The 11473-nt window shown below is 48.1% G+C and overlaps 1 protein-coding gene across 1 annotated transcript; it reads left to right on the top strand.

Annotated features, from left to right (window-relative positions):
• Positions 1–1162: 1162 nt before the first annotated feature.
• LOC113018902 (obscurin-like) lies at positions 1163–7928 on the top strand. Its single transcript, XM_026162318.1, has 3 exons — positions 1163–1229; positions 6542–6832; positions 7615–7928. Exons 1-3 carry the CDS (start codon positions 1178–1180, stop codon positions 7923–7925), a joined length of 654 nt encoding a protein of 217 aa, XP_026018103.1. The 5' UTR covers positions 1163–1177; the 3' UTR covers positions 7926–7928.
• Positions 7929–11473: the final 3545 nt, after the last annotated feature.

The raw sequence follows: 11473 nt of genomic DNA, 5'->3' as shown, positions 1-11473 counted from the left end.
GGGGACCACTGCCGTTGTGCTTTGTAGCCGTATCTGACAGATTTCTCTGTAAGATCATGAACGCTCTTGGTCCCTTTCGACATTTGTTAAATCATCTATCAGGAACCTTGTGGTAACAGCCCTATGTCTCTAGCAGGTCCCTGAGGTCACGGGATCAGGGCCTACTTGTTATACAGCATGCAAGGCTGAGTAAGGGAAACAGAGCAGGTTGTGGAACTCTCTTCCTCTGAACTAGCATAAGCAAGGGTTTTACAACAGTGGGAACACCATCGCCTGTCCAATTTATTGAACCTATCTTTTCTTTTAACTGTCATGATGTCTTTTTTTTTTGTATTTTTGTTTCGTGCCTGTCATGATCTTCAGAGCCCATGGTGACTGATGGATGGTTGAGATTTAAAGGGGCCAGGAGAACAAATTAAAGTTTCACGTTCTTTAAAAAATAACTGTTTGATGTTTATAACCCACGTTACTCTGTGTTAGGGGCACCCTGACTATCTGGTTGGGTATAGACAATTAGAGGGAAATTGTGCTAGGCTGTGTTAATGTCTGACAGCACAGTGTGCTCTAGGCAGCCACCGTTTCTTGAACTGGAACCCTGGAGCCCCTCTTCCATACCTGCATCAGCCAGACAGGTGAAGACATTTTTATAGTTGTTGGTGCCAGGGTTAATTGCACTGGGGGTGTCATGGACCCAGATCCATCTCTCAGTCGTCAACTTGTACATTCCTACACCCCTACATAGCGGGCCTGATAGCCCTCGCATGTACAAAGTATATACTTGTACATTTTACAAAAAATGTTGTGTTACAGTTACAGAAATTGTAATGTTGTGACTTTGTTTTCATGTTTAAACATTTTGTCTGTGAATCAACTGTTTTGCAGTCACTCTAATCTTATGTTAATAATGGCAGAGTTTTTATGTTTCTGTTTGTCTCCTAACTGGATCATTCTTATGTGAACAGTTCCCAGTAAGCCCACTGTGACCCTGCAGCCATCCTGGCCTCAGATATACAGCGGTGAGACAGTCACTGTCAGATGTGAGATTCAGGGAGGTGAAGGAGCTCAGTGGACGTATGAATGGAGACAAAACAAGTTAAACACACCTCCAACATCCAATGAATACAGAATCATCACAGTTACTGAGTCTGATGGTGGCGAATACAGCTGCCGGGGCAGAATGGGATATTTCTTAACACAGTGGAGTAAAATCATCACACTGACTGTATCATGTAAGTTGGAGATGTTTCATCAAAAGCTAAATCCATTGACAGCTCTTCTTTATTTTTTTATTATTTTTATTGCACATGTGCAGTACTAGTTGTTGCACCAACATATGATGCAGTTGCTTCAGTTTCTTTTAGCATGTTATCTGTTTTTGAAATGAATCTTAGAGGTTTCAGGTCTGGCTTAAAGAGTCTGGTCTCATGAGCAACACACACTGCTTTTTCACTTAAGCCCCTTTTCCATTAGTACCTTCTCAGATTGACTTGCCATGGATTGCCACGACTCAACTCGGATCGACTGGTTTTCCACTACGATCTAGTACTACCTAACTTGCGTGGTTATTAGGGGTGCAACGATACACAAAATTCACAGTTCGGTTCAATACTTTGGTGTCACGGTTCGATATTTTTTCGATACAAAAAATGTTCATGCCTTTTTAATTTATCATTTATTAAAATTATAAATATATATTTTAACTCAAAAGTACAGTTTTTAAATTGAATGTTGCTGAAACAACAAAATAAAAAAAAAATCTATCTGATCGAGAAATCACTCATCTTTGGAAAGGAGAGTTTATTACAGAGAAATGGCTCTTTCCAAAATAAAAGCTATACTATACACTTCTTCTGGGCTATACTCTCAGCAGCATATTAAATATATCAGGTCCCCATAAGGAGAATCATGTGCTAACGGCTGTCTAAATGACTTGGGTAAAGTTTGCAGCATGCGTGCTTGTTGTTTTTGTCTGCTTCCACTTGTCTTTGCACTAGGATGCTGTCGGCGTAAATGTGCAGTCATATTCGTTGTGTTCCCAGTAGTGCTGTCAGCGTTAATCTTGTTAAAATGACATTAACACCATAACGCGGCAAATCTCCGTTAACAAGCTACCACGGATCGCCCCGTGCATGGGGCTGGACGGCGTCAACATGTTAACAAGCTAACTGCGCTAACGCACTAGTTCCCACAAATTGAGCATTGCGTGGCACATCCGACATACTGTTTTACTTTTGTCCATGACTCGCTTACCATCAGGGTCATGCTTCACATGAAAACCATGATAGTTCCAAACGCCAGATCTGAATGAGGGTGGGGGAGGTTCAGTTTCGGGTAGCATTGAGGCAGTTGCCATGTTGCAACGAGCTTAGCTTCTGTCTTGCTAGTTTGTGCTGCGCTCAGTGGATCTGCACTCGACAGTGCAGCCTAGGCGGAGTAGTCGAATGCAGATCCACTGAGCTCTCAACACAGACAACATCGTCAGAAGAAAAGAATAAATAAAATAAATAAATAAAAAATGTTGTATTGTTCGATACATATGGGTACTGAAACGAAAGCACTGTATCGAAGGGGTCGATACGAGTATCGTTGCACCCCTAGTGGTTATGTACTAACATCCAAGTAGGTACTAATGGAAAAGGGGCTTTAATGAAGTCTGAACTGCAATCCTTGAATCGCTACCTTATCGTGGTGGAGGGGTTTGTGTGTCCCAGGGATCCCAGGGGCTATGTTGTCTGGGGGCTTTTGCCCCCTGGTAGGGTCTCCCATGGCAAATTGGTCCTGGGTGAGGGACCAGACAAAGAAGACCCTTATGAAAAGTATATCGAGGGAACAGTTTACCCTGCCCGGGATAGGGTTACCGGGGCCCCGCCCTGGAGCCAGACCCGGGAAGGGTGCCCGAGGGCGAGCGTCTGGTGGCACAGCCCGAAGAGGAGACATGGGCCCATCCTCCCGCAGGCCCACCACCCGCAGAAGGCGCCATAGGGGTCGGGTGCATTGTGTGCCAGGTGGCGGCCAGGAGCGGAGGCCCTGGCGGACTGACCCCCGGCTGCCAAGACTGGCAATAGGGACATGGAATGTCACCTCTCTGGTGGGGAAGGAGCCTGAGTTAGTGCGTGAGGTTGAGAGGTACCGGCTAGATATAGTCGGGCTCACCTCTACGCATGGCTTGGGCTCTGGAACCAGTCTCCTGGAGAGGGGCTGGACTCTGTCTCAGTCTGGAGTTGCCCCTGGTGAGAGGCAGCGGGCTGGGGTGGGTATTCTAATATCCCCTCGGCTTGCTGCCGGTACGTTGGGGTTTTTCCCGGTGGACGAGAGGGTTTGTTCCCTGCGCCTTAGGGTCGGGGAATGGGTCCTGACTGTCATCTGCGCTTATGTGCCGAGTGGCAGGGGCGTGATTGGGAGGAACGGCCTCCCTGATCTGAACCTGAGCGGTGCTTTGTTATTGGACTTCTGTGCTAATCACAGTTTGGCCATAACGAACACCCTGTTCGAACATAAGAGTGTCCATAAGTGCACGTGGCACCAGGACGCTCTAGGCCGTAGGTCGATGATCGATTTTGTAATCGTATCAAAGACCTGCGACCGTATGTTCTGGACACTCGGGTAAAGATAGGGGCTGAGCTGTCAACTGATCACCACCTGGTGGTGAGTTGGATCAGGTGGCGGGGGAGGACGCTGGACAGACCTGGTGCACCTAAACGCGTAGTGAGGGTGTGCTGGGAATGTCTAACAGAGGCCCCAGTCCACGAGATCTTCAACGCACACCTCCGGCAGAGCTTCAACAGCATTCCGAGGGAGACTGGGGACATTGAGTCCGAATGGACCATGTTCAGTGTCTCCATTGCCGAAGCTGCTGCATTGAGCTGCGGCCACAAGGTGGTTGGTGCCTGCCGTGGTGGTAATCCCCAAACCAAATGGTGGACACCAGAGGTGAAGGGAGCCACCAGGCTGAAGAAGGAGTCCTATCGGGCTTGGTTAGCCTGTGGGACTCCGGAGGCAGCCGACAGGTATCGACAGGCCAAGCGGAATGCAGCTCGGGCAGTGGCTGAAGCAAAAACTCGGGTGTGGGAGGAGTTCGGAGAGGCCATGGAAAAAGACTTTCGGGCTGCCTCGAAGAGATTCTGGCAAACCGTCAGGCGTCTCAGGAGGGGAAAGCGGTGCTCTACCTGCACTGTGTATAGTGCTGGCGGAGCGCTGCTGACGTCGACTGAGAAAATTGTCAGGCGGTGGAAGGAATACTTCGAGGACCTCCTTAATCCCACTGACACGTCTTCCGAGGAGGAAGCAGAGTCTGGGGATGAGGGGAATGACCCGCCAATTTCCGGGGGCGAGGTCACTGAGGCAGTTAAACAACTCCTTGGTGGCAGAGCCCCTGGTGTTGATGAGGTCCGCCCCGAGTTCCTGAAGGCTCTGGACGTTGTAGGGCTGTCCTGTTTGACACGCCTCTGCAATGTTGCGTGGAGATCAGGGGCAGTACCTGTGGACTGGCAGACCGGGGTGGTGGTCCCCATCTTTAAGAAGGGGGATCGGAGGGTGTGTTCCAACTACAGGGGGATCACACTCCTCAGCCTCCCGGGGAAAGTCTATGCCAGGGTGCTGGAAAGGAGAGTTCGTCCGCTAGTCGAACCTCGGATACAGGAGGAACAATGCGGTTTTTGTCCTGGTCGCGGAACACTGGACCAGCTCTTTATTCTCTCGAGGATACTTGAGGGTGCATGGGAGTTTGCCCAACCAGTCTACATGTGTTTTGTGGACTTGGAGAAGGCATTCGACCGTGTCCCTCGGGGTGTCCTGTGGGAGGTGTTGCGGGAGTATGGGGTGTTTGGCCCATTGCTACGGGCCATTCGATCCCTATACAACCGTTGCAAGAGCTTGGTTCGCATTGCCGGCAATAAGGCGGACTCGTTCCCGGTGGGTGATGGGCTCCGCCAGGGCTGCCCTTTGTCTCCGGTTCTGTTCATAATTTTTATGGACAGGATTTCTAGGCGCAGCCAAGTGGCGGAGGGCTTTCGCTTTGGTGGCCTCAGAATCTCATCTCTGATTTTTGCGGATGATGTGGTTCTGTTGGCTTCATCGGGTGAGGGCCTCCAGCTCGCACTGGAACGGTTCGCAGCCGAGTGTGAAGCAGCGGGAATGAGGATCAGCACCTCCAAATCTGAGGCCATGGTTCTCAGCTGGAAAAGGGTGGAGTGCCCACTCCGGGTCGGGGATGAGTTCCTGCCCCAAGTGGAGGAGTTAAAGTATCTCGGGGTCTTGTTCGCGAGTGATGGGAGAAGGGAGCCGGAGATCAACAGACGGATTGGGGCTGCAGCTGCAGTAATGCGGACGCTGCACCGCTCCGTCGTGGTGAAGAGGGAGCTGAGTGTAAAAGCGAAGCTCTCAATTTACCGGTCGATCTACGTCCCTACCCTCACCTATGGCCACGAGCTGTGGGTAGTGACCGAAAGAACGAGATCGCGGATACAAGCGGCAGAAATGAGCTTCCTCCGAAGGGTGGCTGGCCTCTCCCTTAGAGATAGGGTGAGAAGTTCGGCCATCCGGGAGGGGCTCAGAGTAGAGCAGCTGCTGCTCCACATCGAAAGGAGCCAGCTGAGGTGGTTCGGGCATCTGACAAGGATGCCCCCTGGGCGCCTCCTGGGTGAGGTGTTCCGGGCATGTCCCACCGGGAGGAGGCCCCGGGGCAGACCCAGGACACGCTGGAGAGATTATATCTCTCGGCTGGCCTGGGAACGCCTTGGTATTCCCCCGGATAAGCTGGAGGAGGTGGCTGGGGAGAGGGAGGTCTGGGCCTCTTTGCTTTTGCTGCTGCCCCCGCGACCCGGCCTCGGATAAAGCGGATGAAGATGGATGGATGGATGAACTGCAATCGACAATATGGCCTTCTTTTTTTGGACACTGTTATGTAAAAGTAAATACCGCACATTTTACTAAAACTCTTACAGTTACAGTTTGAAAGTTATAAATTAATATATTGTGACTTTGTTTTGATGTACAGTCCTAATTGTATCCTTCTTATAAAAATAAACTATAGTTATAATACATTTAAATAAAAAAATCATAAAAATATAAATATACCCCCCCCCCCCCCCCCCCCCCAAAACATCAATACAGAATTAACTGGGTTACATTCTTATTACTGATCAAAAAAATTTGTTTTGCTTCAAATTATGCTTCAAAATTCAAATGGTCTTATTATAGCATTTGAACTATGCATTCATAGAATTTATAGGGTATTATGTTGCCGAACAAATTAATGAATGCCAGTCCCGGCGTTTCCCGGGCATGACAGATCCCCATGTACTAAATAGAAGCAAAGGAGTTGAATTGAAAAGGGGAGGGAGTGTGGGGAACGTAAATGAGAATGAACCGCTTGTGGAACTGGGAGAACCTATATAGATGAGAGCTGGAAGGAGCCTGTTTGGAGGCATGGTTTCACTCCTGAAATTCTGATACTCAATCTCCAATTGTGAGTCAATATTTTTTGTGACATTGAATTCAGAGTTAAGAGACGAAACATTGAGAGAAAATCTTTGTTGAACAGATCCTGTCCTCACTGTGTCTCCATCATGGCTGAGTCCTGGAGCCTCGGTAACTCTGAACTGTGAGGTTGAACATCCGTCTGCAGGATGGAGCTTCTACTGGTATAAAGCTGTTCCTGATCTATCAGAGAAATCCTCCAGTTATGAGCTGCTACCTGATGGCAGTGGGACTGCACAGGACTCCTACATCATTCATGGACAGACACACACAGCAGGATATGTGTGCAGAGCTGGAAGAGGAGACCCAGAGTATCACACTGATCACAGTCAACCAAAGTTTGTCTGGTCTGCAGGTCAGTTTGTAATCTTTGATCTGTAATAACGTCACAGGGTGGCTGTAGCTCAGGAGGTAGAGCTGGACACCTACTGATTGGAAGGTTGGTGGTTCGATCCCTGGCTTCTCCAGTCTGCATGTCAAGTATCTTTGGGCAAGATACTAACCCCAACTTGCTCTCCAATGCATCCATCGTACTTAGAAAGCACTATGTATAGATAAAGTGCTTGTGAGAATGGGTGTGATTGGGTGAATGAGGCATGTTGTATAGAGCGCTTTGAGTACTCCATGAGAGTCGAAAAGCGCTATATAAGAATCAGTCCATTTACATATGTTGGACATCTTAGTACAGATCACATGACAGATGATGAAGACATTTGTTGGCTGAATGATGTAAACACAAGCAAACACTCTCTTACACAGATTTAGTGCATTCGGATAGTGTGAAGATTTGTGTAGCGCATACTGTACACCTCTGTGTACTGCACACTGTGGACAAACTACAGGAAAGCAGGTTTACAAAAACTTCAAGTAGCTTCTAATGATGCCCGAGATTATTACTGAGAGACCCAGATGGTTCAGTGCAAGTGACTTCATTTAATGTTGTATTATTGTATGTATAAAGTTATTGTTGCTTTAACAACTATGAGATTTTTTTAATGTGTAAACACTGATTGACTGACCAAATACCTTAATTAAAATATTTTCACTGATCTTCAGAAGATAAAGTAGTATTTTTACTGTGATATTTTGAATGCTAACATCTGTGAGCTTTGTCTCTTCACTGCATGTTGTTTCCAGATGTTCATTCAGCAGCGTCTCTCACAGTGAGTCCTGACAGAGTGCAACACTTCACCTCTGACTCTGTCTCACTGACCTGTGAGGGAAACTTCACTGAGTGGAGAGTGAGGAAGTTCTCTGAGGACGGCCGACTCTCTGACTGTTGGAGAATGACTGGATCCACATGTGACATCAACACATCAAAGTCAGATACTGCAGTGTACTGGTGTGAGTCTGGATCAGGAGAGTTCAGCAGTGCAGTCAACATCACTGTACAGAGTATGTTATTATACATTTACTTCTTGGATCTGAATGATTTAGACATCAAATGAACATTTGTCCCAGCTTTGCTGTATGTGGAGTAATTATGTGGTAAAACAAATATGACACATACCGTAGTTTTTAAATATCCAAGATCAGATCTTCATGATGAAAAGCATTTGTACAATCTGTTCTTATTATTGTTTGTCAGCTTTTTCTCAAAGTGTGCACCAGCTGATGTGACTGGAACAATATGTGTGATTGTTTCACAGATGATGGTAATGGTCCAATCCTGGTGAGTCCTGTTCATCCTGTGACTGAGGGAGCTTCTGTTAGTCTGACCTGCAGTTTGAGAACACAAAAAATACTTTCCAATGTGTTTTTCTATCACAATGACAAACTTATTCAAAATGATCCCCGAGGGGAGCTGAAGATCTCTGCAGTGTCAAAGTCTGATGAAGGTTTCTACAAGTGTCAGTACTCAGGAAGAGAGTCAGCACAGAGCTGGATGTCAGTTAAAGGTGAGCAGGATCAAAACATTTGATGGAGTTTTCTAAACACGTCTGATGACTGAGAATGAACATTAGATTGTCTGATTTAAGTCTCGCAGTCACCTGGCTCCATTTCATAAAAGTATTTATTTATATAATTATAATTTATCAATAATTAATTATTGTTTATTGTAACTGTGTCAGGAGCTGACAGCTCTTCATCTCCTGTGTGGTTGATTGTTGGACTGGTTCGTGGAGTCGCTCTCATTATTATTCTCCTGCTCTTGTTGTATCGCTGCAGAATGACCAACAGTGAGACATTTTCCTTTACTTACTACAAACTCTTTATCATTCAAAGACACAAATGCATCATGAGGTTCAAATGTCTTTTTTCCCCTACATTTTTAATAAGGTACTGCTAATGAGCAGACGCTCAATCAGGATGGTCAGCAGCAACCATCCTCCTCTCTTCTTCATGGTTAGTTTTTCACGTAGTTTCAAATATTGTGACGCTATTTGCAACAAGACTGTACTTATTACACCGTCTGCAGCTTTTAATATAAATGTTATTTGCAAGAATATTTGTGTTTAAATTAGTATCACAGACATGAGGTGACTGATTTTCTCTGACCTGCAGGTGTTCGTTCTCTCTATGAGGCAGTCAGAAGATGTGGAAACACTGAAAATGGTAAAGTATACAAGCTGGATGATTATACAATAGCTGTGTTTAACATGAAAGTGATTAAAATTATTATTTCAGGTCCAGCAGAAGGGGATTACACCAATGTCACATCAGTGATTCAGCTCAAAGTCATTAACAAGAAAAGTGAGTGTACAAAATGTGAGATTTGAAATACAAATTGTATCCATCCATCCAATTTCTTCCGCTTATCCGTGGTCGGGTCGCGGGGACAGCAGCCCAAACAGAGAAGCCCAGACCTCCCTCTCTCCAGCCACCTTGTTCGGGCGAACACCAAGGTGTTCCGAGGCCAGCCGAGAGATATAATCTCTCCAGCGTGTCCTAGGCCTCCTCCCAGTGGGACATGCCCAGAAAACCTCACCCAGGAGGCATCCTTGTCAGATGCCCGAACCACCTGAACTGGCTCCCTTCAATGTGGAGGAGCATGTTCTGGGCCTCCTCCCAGTTGGACATGCCCGGAAAACCTCACCCAGGAGGCATCCTTGTCAGATGCCCAAACCACCTGAACTGGATCCTTTCGATGTGGAGGTGCAGTGGCGAGATACTTTAACTCCTCCACTAGGGGCAGGAACTCGTCCCCGACCTGGAGTGGGCACTCCACCCTTTTCTGGCTGAGGACCATGGCCTCAGATTTGGAGGTGCTGATTGTCATTCCCACCGCTTCACACTCGGCTGTGAACCGTTCCAAGGCGAGCTGGAGGCCATCACACGAAGAAGCCAACAAAACCACATCATCTGCAAAAATCAGAGATGAGATCCTGAGACCACCCAAGTTAAAGCCTTCTGCCACTTGGCTACGCCTAGAAATTCTATCTATAAAAATTATGAACAGAATCGGTGACAAAGGGCAGCCCTGGCGGTGCCCATCACCCACCAGGAACGAGTCCACCTTATTGCCGGCTATGCGGACCAAGCTCTTGCAACGGTTGTATAAGGACTGAATGGCCCATAGCAATGGGCCAGACACCCCATACTCCCGGAGCACCCCCCACAGGACCCCCTGAAGGGCACGGTTGAATGCTTTCTCCAAGTCCACAAAACACATGTAGACTGGTTGGGGAAACTCCCATGCACCTTCAAGTATCCTTGAGGGCAACATTGTAGAGGCATGTCTACCAAGACAGCCCTACAACATCCAGAGCCTTCAGGAACTCGGGGCAGACCTTGTCCACCCCGGAGGCTCTGCCACCAAGCAGTTGTTTAACTGCCTCAGTGACCTCGCCCCCAGAGATTGGCGGGTCATCCCCTTTGCCCCCAGACTGTGCTTCCGCCTCAGAGGACGTGCCAGTGGGATTGAGGAGGTCCTCGAAGTATTCCTTCCACCGCCTGACAATTTTTTTTAGTCGAAGTCAGCAGCGCTCCACCTGCACTATACACAGTGCAGGTAGAGGACCGCCTCCTGAGTCGCCTGACGGTTTGCCAGAATCTCTTCGAGGCAGTCCAAAAGTCTTTTTCCATGGCCTCTCCGAACTCCTCCCACACCCAAGTTTTTGCTTCAGCCACTGCCCGCACCGTGTTCCGCTTGGCCTGTCGGTACCTATCAGCTGCCTCCGGCAATGCAGCAGCTTCGGCAATAGAGGTGCTGAACGTGGTCCATTTGGACTCAATGTCCCCAGTCTCCCTCGGAATGCTGTTGAATCTCTGCCGGAGGTGTAAGTTGAAGATCTCGCGGACCGGGGCCTCTGCTAGACGTTCCCAGCACACCCTCACTGTACGTTTGGGCACGCCAGGTTTGTCCAGCGTCCTCCCCTGCCACCTGATCCAACTCACCACTAGGTGGTTATGACAGCTCAGCCCCTCTCTTTACCTAAGTAAACATATGGTCTCAGGTCTGGTGATACAATTACAAAATCAATCATCGACCTGTGGCCTAGAGAGTCCTGGTGCCACGTGCACTTATGTTCGAACATGGTGTTCGTTATAACCAAACTGTGGTTTGCACAGAAGTCCAATAACAAAACACCGCTCGGGTTCAGATGCGGGAGGCTGTTCCTCCCAGTTACGCCCCTCCAGGTCTCACTGTCATTGCCCACATGAGCATTGAAGTCTCCCAGTAGGACAACAGGCTGGGTACTCTGAACCGCCACTCGGCGCATAAGCACAGATGACGGTCAGGACCTGTTCCCTGACCCTAAGGCGCAGGGAACAAACCCTCTTGTCCACTGGGAGAAACCCCAACATACCAGCAGCAATCTGTGGGGATACCAAGATACCCACCCAAGCCTGCCGCCTCTCGCCAGGGGCAACTCCAGACTGAGACAGAGTCCAGCCCCTCTCCAGGAGGCTTGTTCCAGTGCCCAAGCCATGCGTTGAGGTAAGCCCGACTTTATCTAGCCGATACCTCTCAATCTCATGCACTAACTCAGGCTCCTTCCCCACCAGAGAGGTGACATTCCATGTCCTAATTGCCACTCTTCGTAGCCGGGGA

The sequence above is a fragment of the Astatotilapia calliptera genome, chromosome 3, assembly GCF_900246225.1.
Source record: "Astatotilapia calliptera chromosome 3, fAstCal1.2, whole genome shotgun sequence".
Taxonomy (NCBI): domain Eukaryota; kingdom Metazoa; phylum Chordata; class Actinopteri; order Cichliformes; family Cichlidae; genus Astatotilapia; species Astatotilapia calliptera.
This window is presented reverse-complemented; position numbering and strand designations above follow the sequence as displayed.

What these genes read in the sequence shown, in the direction of transcription:
- LOC113018902 (XM_026162318.1), top strand. Translation starts at nt 1,178, where the DNA reads ATGGGATATTTCTTAACACAGTGGAGTAAAATCATCACACTGACTGTA. An exon ending in CATCACACTGACTGTATCAT is followed by an intron (nt 1,230 to 6,541) that starts GTAAGTTGGAGA and finishes TTTGTTGAACAG; the next exon opens with ATCCTGTCCTCACTGTGTCT. An exon ending in AAAGTTTGTCTGGTCTGCAG is followed by an intron (nt 6,833 to 7,614) that starts GTCAGTTTGTAA and finishes TGTTGTTTCCAG; the next exon opens with ATGTTCATTCAGCAGCGTCT.